Here is an 18,842-nt window from a genome sequence, read left to right as displayed (position 1 = left end):
TAAAGTCGTCAACATACACTAGTTCATGGCGTCATTTGAAGGCGTCATATGCAGACATCCGACGCGTAAAGTTGTCAACTTACAGCAGTGCATGGCGTCACTTGAAGGCGTCATATGAAGACATCCGACGTATAAAGTCTTCAACATACAGTAGTGCATGCCGTCACTTGAAGGTGTCATATGAAGACATCCGACGTGTAAAGTCGTCACCTTACAGTAGTGCATGGCTTCACTTGAAGGCGTCATATGAAGACATCCGACGTGTAAAGTCGTCAACATACAGTAGTGCATGGCGTCACTTGAAGGTGTCATATGAAGACATCCGACGTGTAAAGTCGTCAACATACAGTAGTGCATGGCGTCACTTGAAGGTGTCATATGAAGACACCAGACGTGTAATGTCGTCAACATACAGTAGTGCATGCCGTCACTTGAAGGTGTCAAATGAAGACATGCGACATGTAAAGTCGTCACCTTACAGTAGTGCATGGCGTCACTTAAAGGCGTTATATGAAGACATCCAACGTATAAAGTCGTCAACATACACTAGTTCATGGCGTCATTTGAAGGCGTCATATGCAGACATCCGACGCGTAAAGTTGTCAACTTACAGCAGTGCATGGCGTCACTTGAAGGCGTCATATGAAGACATCCGACGTATAAAGTCGTCAACATACAGTAGTGCATGGCCACTTGAAGGTGTCATATGAAGACATCCGGCGTGTAAAAAGTCGTCAACATACAGTAGTGCATGGCGCCACTTGAAGGTGTCATATGAAGACATCCGTCGCGTGTAAAAGTCGTCAACATACAGTAGTGCATGGCGTCACTTAAAGGCGTTATATGAAGACATCCAACGTGTAAAGTCGTCAACATACACTAGTTCATGGCGTCATTTGAAGGCGTCATATGCAGACATCCGACACGTAAAGTTGTCAACTTACAGCAGTGCATGGCGTCACTTGAAGGCGTCATATGAAGACATCCGACGTGTAAAGTCGTCAACATACAGTAGTGCATGCCGTCACTTGAAGGTGTCATATGAAGACATCCGACGTGTAAAGTCGTCACCTTACAGTAGTGCATGGCTTCACTTGAAGGCGTCATATGAAGACATCCGACGTGTAAAGTCGTCAACATACAGTAGTGCATGGCGTCACTTGAAGGTGTCATATGAAGACATCCGACGTGTAAAGTCGTCAACATACAGTAGTGCATGCCGTCACTTGAAGGTGTCAAATGAAGACATCCGACGTGTAAAGTCGTCACCTTACAGTAGTGCATGGCGTCACTTAAAGGCGTTATATGAAGACATCCAACGTATAAAGTCGTCAACATACACTAGTTCATGGCGTCATTTGAAGGCGTCATATGCAGACATCCGGACGCTGTAAAAAGTTGTCAACTTACAGCAGTGCATGGCGCCACTTGAAGGCGCGCCATATGAAGACATCCGACGTATAAAGTCTTCAACATACAGTAGTGCATGGCGTCACTTGAAGGTGTCATATGAAGACATCCGACGTGTAAAGTCGTCAACATACAGTAGTGCATGGCGTCACTTGAAGGTGTCATATGAAGACACCAGACGTGTAATGTCGTCAACATACAGTAGTGCATGCCGTCACTTGAAGGTGTCATATGAAGACATCCGACGTGTAAAGTCGTCACCTTACAGTAGTGCATGGCGTCACTTAAAGGCGTTATATGAAGACATCCAACGTATAAAGTCGTCAACATACACTAGTTCATGGCGTTATTTGAAGGCGTCATATGCAGACATCCGACGCGTAAAGTTGTCAACTTACAGCAGTGCATGGCGTCACTTGAAGGCGTCATATGAAGACATCCAACGTATAAAGTCTTCAACATACAGTAGTGCATGCCGTCACTTGAAGGTGTCATATGAAGACATCCGACGTGTAAAGTCGTCACCTTACAGTAGTGCATGGCGTCACTTGAAGGCGTCATATGAAGACATCCGACGTGTAAAGTCGTCAACATACAGTAGTGCATGGCGTCACTTGAAGGTGTCATATGAAGACATCCGACGTGTAAAGTCGTCAACATACAGTAGTGCATGGCGTCACTTGAAGGTGTCATATGAAGACACCAGACGTGTAATGTCGTCAACATACAGTAGTGCATGCCGTCACTTGAAGGTGTCAAATGAAGAATCCGGACGATGTAAAGTCGCGTCACCTTACAGTAGTGCATGGCGTCACTTAAAGGCGCTATATGAAGACATCCAACGTATAAAGTCGCCAACATACACTAGTTCATGGCGTCATTTGAAAGCGTCATATGCAGACATCCGACTGGCGTAAAGTTGTCAACTTACAGCAGTGCATGGCGTCACTTGAAGGCGTCATATGAAGACATCCGACGATAAAGTCGCCAACATACAGTAGTGCATGCCGCCACTTGAAGGTGTCATATGAAGACATCCGGACGTAAAGTCGTCAACATACAGTAGTGCATGGCGCCACTTGAAGGTGTCATATGAAGACATCCGGCGGTGTAAAGTCGTCAACATACAGTAGTGCATGGCGTCACTTAAAGGCGTTATATGAAGACATCCAACGTGTAAAAGTCGTCAACATACACTAGTTCATGGCGTCATTTGAAGGCGTCATATGCAGACATCCGAACGCGTGAAGTTGTCAACTTACAGCAGTGCATGGCGTCACTTGAAGGCGTCATATGAAGACATCCGACGTATAAAGTCTTCAACATACAGTAGTGCATGCCGTCACTTGAAGGTGTCATATGAAGACATCCGGACGTGTAAAGTCGTCACCTTACAGTAGTGCATGGCTTCACTTGAAGGCGTCATATGAAGACATCCGACGTAAAGTCGTCAACATACAGTAGTGCATGGCGTCACTTGAAGGTGTCATATGAAGACATCCGACGTTTGTAAAGTCGCCAACATACAGTAGTGCATGGCGTCACTTGAAGGTGTCATATGAAGACACCAGACGTGTAATGTCGTCAACATACAGTAGTGCATGCCGTCACTTGAAAGTGTCATATGAAGACATCCGACGTGTAAAGTCGTCACCTTACAGTAGTGCATGGCGTCACTTAAAGGCGTTATATGAAGACATCCAACGTATAAAGTCGTCAACATACACTAGTTCATGGCGTCATTTGAAGGCGTCATATGCAGACATCCGACGCCGTGAAGTTGTCAACTTACAGCAGTGCATGGCGTCACTTGAAGGCGCCATATGAAGACATCCGGACGATAAAGTCTTCAACATACAGTAGTGCATGGCGTCACTTGAAGGTGTCATATGAAGACATCCGGACGTAAAGTCGCTCAACATACAGTAGTGCATGGCGTCCACTTGAAGGTGTCATATGAAGACATCCGACGTGTAAAGTCGTCAACATACAGTAGTGCATGGCGCCACTTGAAGGTGTCATATGAAGACATCCGGACGTGTAAAGTCGTCAACTTACAGTAGTGCATGGCGTCACTTGAAGGTGTCATATGAAGACATCCGACGTGTAAAGTCGTCAACATACAGTAGTGCATGCCGTCACTTGAAGGTGTCATATGAAGACATCCGACGTGTTAAGTCGTCACCTTACAGTAGTGCATGGCGTCACTTAAAGGCGTTATATGAAGACATCCAACGCATAAAGTCGTCAACATACACTAGTTCATGGCGTCATTTGAAGGCATCATATGCAGACATCCGACGCGTAAAGTTGTCAACTTACAGCAGTGCATGGCGTCACTTGAAGGCGTCATATGAAGACATCCGACGTATAAAGTCTTCAACATACAGTAGTGCATGCCGTCACTTGAAGGTGTCATATGAAGACATCCGACGTGTAAAGTCGTCACCTTACAGTAGTGCATGGCGTCACTTGAAGGTGTCATATGAAGACATCAGACGTGTAAAGTCGTCACCTTACAGTAGTGCATGGCGTCACTTAAAGGCGTTATATGAAGACATCCAACGTATAAAGTCGTCAACATACACTAGTTCATGGCGTCATTTGAAGGCGTCATATGCAGACATCCGACGCGTAAAGTTGTCAACTTACAGCAGTGCATGGCGTCACTTGAAGGCGTCATATGAAGACATCCGACGTATAAAGTCTTCAACATACAGTAGTGCATGGCGTCACTTGAAGGTGTCATATGAAGACATCCGACGTGTAAAGTCGTCAACATACAGTAGTGCATGGCGTCACTTGAAGGTGTCATATGAAGACACCAGGCGACGGTAATGTCGCCAACATACAGTAGTGCATGCCGCCACTTGAAGGTGTCATATGAAGACATCCGACGCGGTAAAGTCGCCACCTTACAGTAGTGCATGGCGTCACTTAAAGGCGTTATATGAAGACATCCAACGATAAAGTCGTCAACATATACACTAGTTCATGGCGTTATTTGAAGGCGCCATATGCAGACATCCGACGCAGCAGAAGTTGTCAACTTACAGCAGTGCATGGCGTCACTTGAAGGCGCCATATGAAGACATCCAACGATAAAGTCTTCAACATACAGTAGTGCATGCCGTCACTTGAAGGTGTCATATGAAGACATCCGACGTGTAAAGTCGTCACCTTACAGTAGTGCATGGCGTCACTTGAAGGCGTCATATGAAGACATCCGACGTGTAAAGTCGTCAACATACAGTAGTGCATGGCGTCACTTGAAGGTGTCATATGAAGACATCCGACGTGTAAAGTCGTCAACATACAGTAGTGCATGGCGTCACTTGAAGGTGTCATATGAAGACACCAGACGTGTAATGTCGTCAACATACAGTAGTGCATGCCGTCACTTGAAGGTGTCAAATGAAGAATCCGACGTGTAAAGTCGTCACCTTACAGTAGTGCATGGCGTCACTTAAAGGCGTTATATGAAGACATCCAACGTATAAAGTCGTCAACATACACTAGTTCATGGCGTCATTTGAAGGCGTCATATGCAGACATCCGACGCGTAAAGTTGTCAACTTACAGCAGTGCATGGCGTCACTTGAAGGCGTCATATGAAGACATCCGACGTATAAAGTCGTCAACATACAGTAGTGCATGCCGTCACTTGAAGGTGTCATATGAAGACATCCGACGTGTAAAGTCGTCAACATACAGTAGTGCATGGCGTCACTTGAAGGTGTCATATGAAGACATCCGACGTGTAAAGTCGTCAACATACAGTAGTGCATGGCGTCACTTAAAGGCGTTATATGAAGACATCCAACGTGTAAAGTCGTCAACATACACTAGTTCATGGCGTCATTTGAAGGCGTCATATGCAGACATCCGACACGTAAAGTTGTCAACTTACAGCAGTGCATGGCGTCACTTGAAGGCGTCATATGAAGACATCCGACGTATAAAGTCTTCAACATACAGTAGTGCATGCCGTCACTTGAAGGTGTCATATGAAGACATCCGACGTGTAAAGTCGTCACCTTACAGTAGTGCATGGCTTCACTTGAAGGCGTCATATGAAGACATCCGACGTGTAAAGTCGTCAACATACAGTAGTGCATGGCGTCACTTGAAGGTGTCATATGAAGACATCCGACGTGTAAAGTCGTCAACATACAGTAGTGCATGGCGTCACTTGAAGGTGTCATATGAAGACACCAGACGTGTAATGTCGTCAACATACAGTAGTGCATGCCGTCACTTGAAAGTGTCATATGAAGACATCCGACGTGTAAAGTCGTCACCTTACAGTAGTGCATGGCGTCACTTAAAGGCGTTATATGAAGACATCCAACGTATAAAGTCGTCAACATACACTAGTTCATGGCGTCATTTGAAGGCGTCATATGCAGACATCCGACGCGTAAAGTTGTCAACTTACAGCAGTGCATGGCGTCACTTGAAGGCGTCATATGAAGACATCCGACGTATAAAGTCTTCAACATACAGTAGTGCATGGCGTCACTTGAAGGTGTCATATGAAGACATCCGACGTGTAAAGTCGTCAACATACAGTAGTGCATGGCGTCACTTGAAGGTGTCATATGAAGACATCCGACGTGTAAAGTCGTCAACATACAGTAGTGCATGGCGTCACTTGAAGGTGTCATATGAAGACATCCGACGTGTAAAGTCGTCAACTTACAGTAGTGCATGGCGTCACTTGAAGGTGTCATATGAAGACATCCGACGTGTAAAGTCGTCAACATACAGTAGTGCATGCCGTCACTTGAAGGTGTCATATGAAGACATCCGACGTGTTAAGTCGTCACCTTACAGTAGTGCATGGCGTCACTTAAAGGCGTTATATGAAGACATCCAACGCATAAAGTCGTCAACATACACTAGTTCATGGCGTCATTTGAAGGCATCATATGCAGACATCCGACGCGTAAAGTTGTCAACTTACAGCAGTGCATGGCGTCACTTGAAGGCGTCATATGAAGACATCCGACGTATAAAGTCTTCAACATACAGTAGTGCATGCCGTCACTTGAAGGTGTCATATGAAGACATCCGACGTGTAAAGTCGTCACCTTACAGTAGTGCATGGCGTCACTTGAAGGCGTCATATGAAGACATCCGACGTGTAAAGTCGTCAACATACAGTAGTGCATGGCGTCACTTGAAGGTGTCATATGAAGACATCCGACGTGTAAAGTCGTCACCTTACTGTAGTGCATGGCGTCACTTGAAGGCGTCATATGAAGACATCCGACGTGTAAAGTCGTCAACATACAGTAGTGCATGGCGTCACTTGAAGGTGTCATATGAAGACACCAGACGTGTAATGTCGTCAACATACAGTAGTGCATGACGTCAATTGAAGGTGTCATATGAAGACACCCGACGTGTAAAGTTGTCAACATACAGCAGTGCATGGCGTCACTTGAAGGTGTCATATGAAGACATCAGACGTGTAAAGTTGTCAACTTACAGCAGTGCATGGCGTCACTTGAAGGCGTCATATGAAGACATCCGACGTGTAAAGTTGTCAACATACAGCAGTGCATGGCGTCACTTGAAGTCGTCATATGAAGACATCCGAAGCGAAAAAACGTCGGATGTGTACTGTGTCACCTTAGAGCTTCAGAAGTCTTCAACATAGTGCGAGGCGTCACTTAAAGGCTAATGACTTGATCATGAATAACATACATGTTGCATTGCTTAACATGGTGTTGTTGGGCACATGGAGTCGTTTAAATAGACTGTGTAGTTTTCCTTGAAGGCCTTACCGCATATTACCATCATTACACTGCGCACTAGGCTCCATATACCACACAGTCGGGTCGACTAAATAATTGATAAAAGAAATACGAGCAGCTGCATCCATGGGCAGTAGTCCATACAAGAAACCCACGAAACAATTTATTGTGACGTTTTGTGTCAGTTTCAAGCCGATGGCAACTGCTACGGAAATTACATGTTATAATAAGATATTAATTGCAGACACTTTGGACATGATTTTACCTTGTGTAATCGTTTAAGGAAATGCCGAAACATGTTTTAAATATGGATGTGACTGTGTGATGGAGTTGGGTTGAGTGTGGGTGTCAGCTTCGGGACAAATATTCCCCTCATATGAGACGAGGGGGATGCCGGTGTTGGTGAGGCTGATGATAGTTTAGATGATAATTAGTCTGAGTTTGTGCATATTTGGTAAAGAACGTAATACCGAGATGTCAAAATTTATTGGTCAGTATGTCGATTTTCCAAAATTAATATAACTTACCCCCCAAAAAAATTGTATATGCCTGTACATATTGTTCCTGGGTTTTTTAAAACATCGAATACTTTTATGTATTGTGAAAGGCGTAAACACTGTGAAACACACAGTATTAACTATAGCGATAAATGTTTAAAAGGCGTACAGCAATAAGCATAACTGATCATTCAGCCAACAATATTGACACAGTGTGTGAAGACCATGTTTCGCGTCGCGTTTCATGATTTTGTTGGATGGTAGTATCACTTAGACATAATCCTTTTAGACATTCATGAATGAATCTAACGTTAGACTAAACTTAAGAAGCATAATCTCTGCATTGTTACACAGAGTTCAATATATATATATCGTTTCTAGTTTCATCCAAATATAGTTCTCGTGTAACTGGATTGTTCATCACCTGATTGTCTGGTCAAGACTTGACTATTTGCAGGCTGCCGTCCTATGGCTGCTGAGGTCTGTGCGGTGTCAAGAAACCAACAAACAGGATCCGTTTCGCCAGAAGATCGAGACTGATTATTCTCTAGCGTTTAAATATAGTACGTTAGTATTTTTTTGTGAGTTTTTGAAGACACCTGCCACAATATCGCTATATTGTTGTCGGTTGATGTTAACAGTAACGATTACATTTTCCTCCCCGGTACCGAGTATTTCATGTGGTGTCAGGTGGTGAACGCCTTTCCACGCACAACTAGACCCTGGGGTATTAAGTTTCAGACATGTAGATGGTAACAGACAAACGAATAGTTAGAACCTGTCACTTAATTCGAGTGATGTTGTCTCGCCAAACTGATTTCAGAACATTCCCAAAGTTCGGTCGGTAGCTCGCAATGAGGACGGTCATGCTGCATTTCCTATTCATAGAAGAATAGGCGCTGTGTGAAGTAACAAAACCATGTTGACGTCTAGATTCAGCCTTTGGTGTCTACATTTCACGACTTTTGGGGTAAATTCAAGCATGCTGTTAATGCGAAGACTTCAAAGACCGTCATTCAACTCTTACTTAAAAGTTGTCTTGAACGAGTATAAAACATCCCAGCCTCATCAATGTTGTCCGCTAAACGTGGAAAACATGTAATAAATTTGATCATCTAACATAACGTCTCATACTTACCTGTAGTATATTTTCCATTGTGTGTAGGGCGGTGGGGTAGTCAAGCGGTTAAGGCGTTCGCTCTTCACGCCGAAGATCCGGGTTCGATTCCCCACATGGGTACAATGTGTGAAGCCTATTTCTGGTGTCCCCTCATTGATAGTGCTGGAATATTGCTAGAAGCAGCGTAAAACTAAACTCACTCACTCCATTGTTTGTTCTTCAGGTGAACAATGTTCTTGCTTTTGCAAGTGTTGACTGGTTCGACCATTAAGGCACTCATTTAGCAAACACCTGGTATCATCTCTATTTGAAAGTGATTATGCTTATGATATTGTCCGAATCTTACTTACGATCGACATTTGTTATGGGTATGGAAATGACTTTGTCACTTTTATACTGTGCAAGTAGGGAATGTTTTGTTTAAAAGCATGGAAGCATAACGTAAAGTGTCAAACAATGAACGGAACCAGATCATATTCGAAGAAATCAAGTTCCACAACATTTTGACATAAAACATTGACATGTTTTCTTTTAAAATGGCGCTCAAAGACAATTGATGACAGGCATTTAATCATTAAGGATGTAAGAGTATTGGTCATTCTGAACATTTAGCGTACATTGGACACACATCTGAATATTGTTGTAGAAATGTTGCTTGTTGCTGAATCTGTCATCATCAAGCGTATTTGTGAGCCAGACAGAGTACGTCGATCATCGCCGAGCTTTGGGCGTCGCAACAACTCCAGATTATGACGGCTTAATAAGAGGGACGAGCGATGACATGACGAAATCGGGTGCACATTGACACTCAGATAAGGGACTGGCATTCCCAGAGGGTTCGAAATCGTCTGCACACATGGCATTTGGCTGTTCGACGCCTACTTATCATCCTACTTCATGCACGCCATCTAAATCAGAGGTGTGAGTGGTGGAGGGAACGTCAGCACTTGGATAATTAACGTTTGGCTCAGGTAATGCTTCCTTACGAATCGCGGTTTACTGTAGACTTTCATGACCGACTGAATCAAGTTTAGAGACGTTTTAATGAGCGTTTAATTGACGTTAATGTCGTAAAGCGTTATCGTTGAGTCCATGGTGGTTTTGGGTTGTATCACAATGACTGGTCGAATCGCGCTCCATATTGTCCATGGCAGAGTCACAGGTCAAATACTATTGGGAAAACATCATTGCAACATTCGTCATGTCATTTGCACTATGTGCTGGGAAACATTTCTTGTTGCAAGATGACAAAATCCAATCCTGACAAAAGTGGAACAACACGTGTCAAGATGACATTGGTCGAGTGATCAGAAGCATGCCTCAGAGAATACATGCATGCCTGACTGGTAGAGGTGGTTTTATCTGATTTATGTTATGTTGGTACAAATATGCAAATTTTACTTTGACCCCCGGCCTCTTTAACGAGGTAGTGCGACACCATCTCACCACACATTACACCATACTATTAGAACCTAGATTATTATATCATTTTCATATCATACCATTTGGATGAGAAGTCTGTCTTGAATATTCACACTACTTTCTACGTTTTGGCATAATATAATTGAGAGGCCCTTGGCATCATTTGTACATGACATTTAGTGAATTCAAAAGCAGAATACTCTCTCTACAATGCTAGCTATTAGGTTTATTATCTGGGTTCAAGCATAATCATAATTGGGAACTATCACAGGATGAATCCTGCCGATGTATATTGGGTATAAGCTTATCATATCTTACCAACAAGTTATGAATATGTTGGTTAAACTATTTTTCCCACTCTTACATTTCCATGTTTACAAGAAATACTTGCCAAAGGCAGTGTTGATAATTCGATACGGACTTGAGGTTCTACTGGAATCATGATTACATATTGATGGTGGCAGTATACGGGAAGTGGTGAGCGTACTCTGCATCACAGTAAGCACCAGTCACAAGCACATGCTAAGGAAAATCATTTGTTCACCTGAAAACATAGCAACAAGTGACAAGTGACAAGTTTTATTTGCATTTGCCTCATGGCCCATAGTGCTAAGATGCAACAATCATCACACACTGCGCAGGATACAGTGATATACAATGCAAGACCACTCAACATAAAACATTTCTTTTTAGGAACAATGATATCTTCTTCTTCAATAACAGAATATGTTATTGACATTAATGAGACAAATTTATCATGGGATGGATTCTTATAATATTGTGTACAAACAGTTCTCAACATGTCTTATAATAAGGACATAACAGAAAGAAATGAAATTCATGTTCAACAGGTCAGGTATTACACTTCGCGCATAACAGTTGGTTATGAGCTTTCAAACAACGTAGTAACTAAACACTAAATTTATGCTATGCACAACAACATATATAGTAGACTCTTAAAAGATCCTTTGACTGGAACAGCTCTGATGCATACTTCTTACAAGTAATACAGTGCGCAAGATATGTTGATATACAGTGCAAGACTAATTAACATGATACATTTCTTCAAGGAACAGTGATAACCTCCTTATAAGAACAGAATTTGTTGTTGACATTAGTGAGACACATTAATCATGAGATGGATTGTTATAATAATATGGTGGTACAAACAGTTCTCTACTTGTCTTATAATGAGGACATAACAGGAAGAAGTGAAATTCTTCAACAGATCAGGCATTGCACTTCGAGCATAACAGTTGGTTATGATCTTACAAATATTAAAAATGTTGAATATGAACACTTAGTTTATGCAATGCACAATTAAATATATAGTACACTCTTAAGAGATACTTTGACTGGAACAGCTCTAATACATACTTCTTATAAATCATCCAGTGCGCAAGATATTTTAGTATACGATGTACTACTACTTAACATGGTGAATTTCTTTTGAGGAACAGTGATAACCTCTTTATAAGAACAGATGTGTTGTTGACATTAGTCAGACAAATTTATCATGGGATGGATTGTTATAATAATATGGTGGTATAAACAGTTCTCTACTTGGCTTATAACAGAAGGAAATGAAATTCATCTTCAACAGATCCTAAATTACACTTCGAGGATAACAGTTGGTTATGTTCTTTCAAACGTTTAAAACGTAGTAACTGAAGATTTAATTTGTGCGATGCACAACGAAATTTACAATATACTGTTAAGAGATCCTTTGACTGGAAAAGCTCTAATACATACTTCTCAACTCACAAAAGAGTTTTAAAATTACCATAATTTTTCAAAAATGATGACGTTGAAATGTTGGAGTGCCAATTTTGATACTCAGTATCTTTACATCTCTGAGTAAACATAGACAGGAAAATCTTGACATTACCACATTCTTGGTTATTCCAAACAAAAACAAAACCAGTTTCAAAGAGTAACGTACGAATATGTGAAACCCAACAAAGTTTACCTTCTTCATCGAACTGTTTCAACATGTCATAGTAGGCCTTAGGATATCTGGACCTGTCCATACGAAGTAGTCTCCACCAATGGCTAATAAAACGACTGTAGTAATGTACACATAAATAACTTCTACCTATATATACATCTCTTGAAAACATCACTCTGTATCTTTTCTATCGACGACCTAAAGGTATCTCTCCAGATCTCCGAACCATATGATAAAATAGGCATTATGTTTAGAGTCAAAAATACTTTGGACAATATGAAGAGGTAGCGCTGAAAACGATTTCAGTAGCCTATGAACTGGAAAGCTTATAATATGTAACACATTTTAGTTCAACACCAGGCTAGAACCATCTTTCCACAATCCTTAAATTTCCGCCATTCCTAAATACAGTTACATTACTTTTGTCCAAATTTACCTCCATTCCCCACTTGCAGCAGTAGTTTTCCAAAATATTTAATTTCTTTTCTAAACCTATAACTATGTCATCAATCAAAGCAAGATCATCTGCAAACAATAATAGTAAAACTTACTCTAACTGATCATGAACAAATATACCCCTGTGTGTAAATTCGGATATTTATTCATTAATGAATAAAATAAACAAAACTGAACTTAGCATGCAACCCTGTCTAACACCAGACGATGTATCAAAGATATCTGACCTGCTATTGTTAGTTTTAACACAAGCTTTAATCTAGAATACATATCACTGAGAACATTATACAGTTTACTGCAAATACCCTTATCATGTAAAATGTATAATAGTTTATATCTATCTATCAAATCAAAAGCTTTCTCAAAATCAATAAAGGCAACATATAAACAATGTTTTGGTTTTGTTAAATACTTTTGACACAGTGACTGCAAGGTAAATATATTATCCACTGTGGCATAATCGTTCCTGAAACACGCCTGTGATTCATGTATGATTGAGTTTAATTTCAGACAATGTCTAATTCTAATTTCTATAATGGAGGTGAAAAGCGTCCCAAGAGTGTTCAACAAGGATATACCACGATAAGTATTAGGATCTGTGATATTGCACTTCTTAAATAAAGTAACTATCATGCCAGTATTCCAAAACTGTCAGGAGAAACACCATTGTAAAGAACTTCATTAAACAAAATGTCAAAATTTGGAACAAATATTAATGGGTTTTTTAATAAAGTCTGGCGGCATTCCATCCATACCTCCTGATTTACCATTTTTCAATGAATTTATAGCTCTAACAATCTCCCTTTCACTTATAGGGTTGGATAGAACATCAGAATTATTGCATCTTTCACATTCTAGAACATCATGATTAATAATAAATGATTGCTAACAATATCATCAAACACTGATTGATGGTTTACATTTCCTGGATTCAACAAAGTTTTAAAATATTGAAACCAACTATCAACTGTAATGGGTGAATCATTTTCTCTTACACATAACAGAGATTTAAGTTTACACCAAAACATTTTACAATACTTTTCAAAACAGCTGATCTAATCTCCTCAACAACACGTTCTTTATACTGCTGGTTTTTTTGCATTACAAACATTTCGAAATTTCTTTCTACTTCCATGATACATCTTGAGGGTACAGACAAAATATCTAACAGTTTCGGACGTCATTGCTATAACTGATGCGTCCGCTATATGTCGACCATAAGACGCCATGAAGGAGCTTCACTGAGGGGATGAATGCTGTAACCCTGATCAAACCCTTTTGGGCGAGATTAGCATGATACTCTTCGATATCGTCTTAGAAAAAGCATCCTCGCCTTCTGCCATTTATAAGGTTGGAGCAGTGGGAATATTGTTTGCCTTAACGGGAAGGTTGATTATTGGAAAGTTGAAGTCACCCCTCTCGTCACACGATTTTGTGAAACGGCATTTGCTACTCCCAACTTTTCTATATGCAAAGATCTAAATTGGGAAACTGACGGACGCGGTCACACTGGTCTGTTTTAGTTGCAGTTCAGGAGGATAAATCAGTGAAAGGATTTTGCAAATTTTACGGCTGTGAACGATATAAGAGTTTGACATGTTTGCAGATCAATTTGAACTTTTGAGAAACATTCTTTATTTTGATTTCGTCTAGCAGAAATTTCCGATTCATATGCATTTGACATAAGCTGTATCTATTGTCAGTGCTCCAAGCTTACATTGGAGAAGCATCAAGACTTCCCAAAAAACGAATTTTAGAACCTCACAGCTCAGTTTCCAAACTTGACTCCAAGCAAACTTTATCAGGCGATATCTGTGACAACAACGGACACAGTATACAGTGGGGGGTAAAATCAAACACCTCACAACTAACATCAAATACTTCAAAATCAGAAACCTCCAAGAAGCAATTCCCCTAAAGAGACAATAACAAGGATATTACATATCTCCAGCCTACCATAAACTTATCACATGCTCCAACCAAATCAATCAGTCGTAATAGTTTTGCCTATTCTGTCAATACTACTACTGGATTCCTCTGTTTGGATTTGTTAAATCAGCTGCATCGTGTAGTAAACAAGCTTTATCATTCTATTCTATGGCCTCACGCCTATCCACTGCATGTACGTAAATACGTGTCTATATGCCTCGCAACCACAATCTGTATATAACGGGGGTAGGCTAGAGGTTAGCTGCTCACGGCGAAGACCCGGGTTCAATTCCCCACATGAGTACAATGCGTGAAGCCCATTTCTGGTGTCCCACGCAATGATATTGCTAAAAAGTGGCATAAACCTAAACTCACTCACTCACTGTATATAAGATGTGTCGCAAGGTTAAGTTTGTTTGTTTATCTTATTAAAAAGCATTTCGTCCTTTGGCTCAAGGAATACTGTCTTATTCATGGTTTATGAGCGCAGACTGAAAAATACGGATCTCTTGACAGTAGCATAGTCTCTAGTGAGCAGACACAATGAGTCTATTTTCTATCCCCAGCCTTCATCGTTCATTGGTCTGACAGTACACGCTTCTCAATGACAAATGAGACCACATGGATGTTAACTGACTCGCCTGACCATCACATAGTCCGAGGGCACAACAACGGAAAGCCGTTTGACCTATCTATTCCAGATGTGTTATGCCCGTGTCGTTTTCCTAGACATCACGCAATAGAGTAGAACCTATTAAGCAGAGACCTGGGGTCATCCTATGATAACCGTTTTCCGTTTCCCCTAATTACGAATATAGATTGCTATTCTATGATGCCAATTTGCTTTACATGTTGCCTGGAGGGCGTTTTTGGTATTAGTCGTGCTGTGCTCAGAAGGGCCTATGTCCTGGCAAGCATTGTGGCTTTCTGGTGAAAGTAGCAGATACGGTTTGTAAGCTGCAGTTGCATTAATCCATATTTCGGTAATTATTCAACATAGACACCATCGTACTCAGCAGGAGTGGGAGAGCTGTTTCACTGGTATGATGAGGTTCAAGATTGGCCAAAGGGCATCCAGTTACATATTGTTTCCTTCCATGGAAATTTATTGATAATTTTAACAACACGTTTTGACAATCGAAGTTATATATAGATATCCCCACCGACGGTCCCTGTGTTTCCCAGGATATTCTTCTTCACGATCTTCCCTCTGGCAAGATGATACCACGTACATGAGACGTCGTACTGGGTGCCACTTGTAAGGGAGCTGGTTCAACGCCGTTTTACAAAATGGTATCAGTTCTGTAAGGGTAAGTGAGTTAATATATGAGGAAGACCAAAGTGACCTATATCGTTGACGACTAGCACGAGAATGGATATGGTGCCAGCAGACGAACTCAGGTCGAGGATTTTGGTGTGAAACCAAAGACCAGCAGCTCTTCAGACGAAGAATCTGTACCTTCCTTCTCCGTTATTCTTCTGAACCAGTAGTTCAAAGTCGATACCTCTCAGTAGAACTGCCAGTCAAAGGAAGTATGTTTGAGCATCACTTTCCTTTGAATGATATAAGAAAAGACTAAATGGTTCTGATTTTCAGATTGGATGACGTGGATAAAAGCATCACATCGCACATTGATATTGCTCTTAATATCAACCACTGGTTTGTCTCAGCCAAACGCGTTAACTTGCAAGCCTTTTTGTCCAAAGGCCTTACTTACCTGTTGTATTGATGAGCATACCCCGTGTACATCAACATCACAAGAGCACTGCCAATCTACAATTCACCGATGGCATGCAAGTAGCCTTGAGGTGTTGACGCCTTGTCTCTTCCTGCAGAGAAGCAGGTAGGATTTCCAAATGCATACATCGTGTGAAACCCATGCTCAGAATCCCTCGTTGCTAGAATAACTTTTCAAAACAAACGAGTATATTCACCGAGGTCACACTCAAGAGCAACGACAATATGGATTTATAGCCATGTATCTACATCGTATTACAACAGGTGTGCAGTAAGGTATAATTAATTCAATCACGAAACGACAGGAAACCTGAAATGTTGCAAAGTAATATTGACAAAATGCCTGAGCAGAACATGTTTGTCCTGGCCATTGTCTCTAACTGCCCGGCGGTTATGATTAGGTTCGGGAAAGTGGTGCTGCATACAAAGAAAGATACGTCAATTCTCATACTCAATTTTCTGTCAAAAGCAGGGTCCAGCCCATACCACTTGAGATTTATACGTTGAATGTTTACATAAAACATGCAACAGGAGATGTAAAATTCAAAAGTCATCCAAATTATGTTGTGCCTCTTATGTGTAATTGAGTCACGGATTTGGTAACAGTTATGAAGATGAGTTCAAGTGTTTAGCATTACAGCAAATGGTTCGTTTCCTCATGCACAATAAAGTCATGTAAATGAGCTGAAATCACCCAGATCAATAACCTGTTTTCCTCTAATGACACGAAAACTTACAACTAACGCGACGCTGAACTAAGAACATCAGACGTCTAATGAAGTCTGACGGAATCCGGCGCCATTCCCCAACGGGTGCCTGAAATGTGGGCGGCAGTACACGATGTCGGCGTGGTTGTTGTGCAAAACGTTGGTCGTTATGCCTGCCGTTGTCTTTTTGGTCGATTTAGAGTTTGGTAGTCCGATCGGAACCGAATATGACCAGATGTGTATTAGCGTCACTACCGATTCATCCCGGAGCATAACGCTACCTCATCCATGCGGGTAAAATTTTATAGAGCAACGTTCCCGTGTACCCCTTCACGTCATCCGGTGTGACTCCAGTTCGGAAGAGTTGGAACCCATTCTTATAACACACAGATCTCAACTCATTCCCCTTCCTCTTTTGTCACTGACGAACAGCGCATGAGCACAGTAATCCCTGAAATCGACGTTTGCGTTTTAAAACAACGAGACGGAGCCGAATACCAGGCAATAACAGTACTTGGTCACTGCACATCTGCTTACTGGAAGACCAAGGGTAGCAGCTGATGACATATTCCTGACGTGCAACATTTGAACACAACGCCGTTCATTGGGCCTTTTCGAGGGTGTTCTTACCGCTTATAGGAGTTCCCTTGTGCTGCCCGAGTCATCAGAGTGGAAATTGTGATGGGCGTCCAGTCTGACATTGTCGCCACATGTCTCTGAGTGGACCTGCTGTATCATAGTGATGCCCTTTTCTCTCGATAAAAGCGATAATGTTGGCATTATCGTTGAGATGTTTCGGAAATTCCGATGCTAAATGTCGATGTCAAACATGGATTCACTTTAAAAGTCATATGTTTCGTGTCTGAGCATTTGACGAACGGCCATGTCGACTGCGTTTTGTTGAAGAATTTGTTTTTTACTTGCAGCGGTTTCTGGAAAGTTCGGACATTATGTATTTGTATGTCGTTTGGTTTACTCCTCAGCGTTTAAGTGCTATACTCTCGAATAGTAGACAGTATGCATGGCTAGGTGGATATTTTGTAGGTCATATGTAATTTTCATCAAATTCGGCGGATCTGGAAGTAAATTTCCGACTCAAGCTGCCCATGCTTTTGTTAATGTTTCCACTTTGTACGGTGTTTTGGTACATTTTGATTTCAAAAGTGCCTGAATTTCAATGTTCATAAATCTTACATCATGTCTTAATTATCTGTATTATCTAATACCAAAGAAAGTAAAACGTTTACCACAGAATTGTGAACATAGAAGTTTGTGTCAGAAATGTTTTCGATTCTTCTTCTCTGTATGGTACAGCCTTATGCATACATACCAGGTTCCTTGCTAAATATACAATACTGATATTGAAAACTGGAATCGAAATTCAACAGTCACGAGCAATCAACTGTACTGTTAGTTAAATTGTTTGACTCTTTCCATCTATAGGTCCGTCACTAATCTAGTCTGGAGCAGACAATCCAGTGATGGCCACCATGGGCATCGACCTATGTAGTTGGGATACGATGGCATGCATGAATAAAGTCAGTGAGTCTGTTAGTGTCCTCTCAGAACATGCATTAGTTGCTGAGTGGCAGTTGTATCCCTGATCTTCACGGTCTCCTGGAACAATTCGTTTCATTATGATATGAATGAAAAGAATATAATCGAAACATTTTCTTTTAAACCACTTGGTGGTGAATGATTGTCATGATAGAGAAGATAATTCCGTGGATTGTAGAATATGAAAAACTAATGTAATGCGCGATTTTAAGAGTGTGCTTGTGTCATGAAAAATGTGCCAATATCATCGTAATTGGTTATTGCACATTGTATTTAACAGTGTAATTTAGTGTTAA

General features: G+C 41.2%; 1 protein-coding gene across 1 annotated transcript in view; it reads right to left on the bottom strand.

The window, feature by feature from the left end:
• Positions 1–17,690, bottom strand: part of LOC124275266 — a 28,382-nt gene extending 10,692 nt beyond the window's left edge. The window contains exon 1 of the mRNA XM_046710748.1: positions 17,620–17,690. Within this exon, the coding sequence (XP_046566704.1) occupies positions 17,620–17,690 (71 nt within the window). The remainder of the gene's footprint in view (positions 1–17,619) is intronic.
• Positions 17,691–18,842: the final 1,152 nt, after the last annotated feature.

The sequence above is a fragment of the Haliotis rubra genome, unplaced genomic scaffold (assembly GCF_003918875.1).
Source record: "Haliotis rubra isolate DU_JTF1 unplaced genomic scaffold, ASM391887v1 Scf2, whole genome shotgun sequence".
NCBI classification, from domain to species: Eukaryota; Metazoa; Mollusca; class Gastropoda; order Lepetellida; family Haliotidae; genus Haliotis; species Haliotis rubra.
Note: the sequence above shows the minus strand (reverse complement) of the source record. Positions and strands in the feature narration are given on the sequence as shown.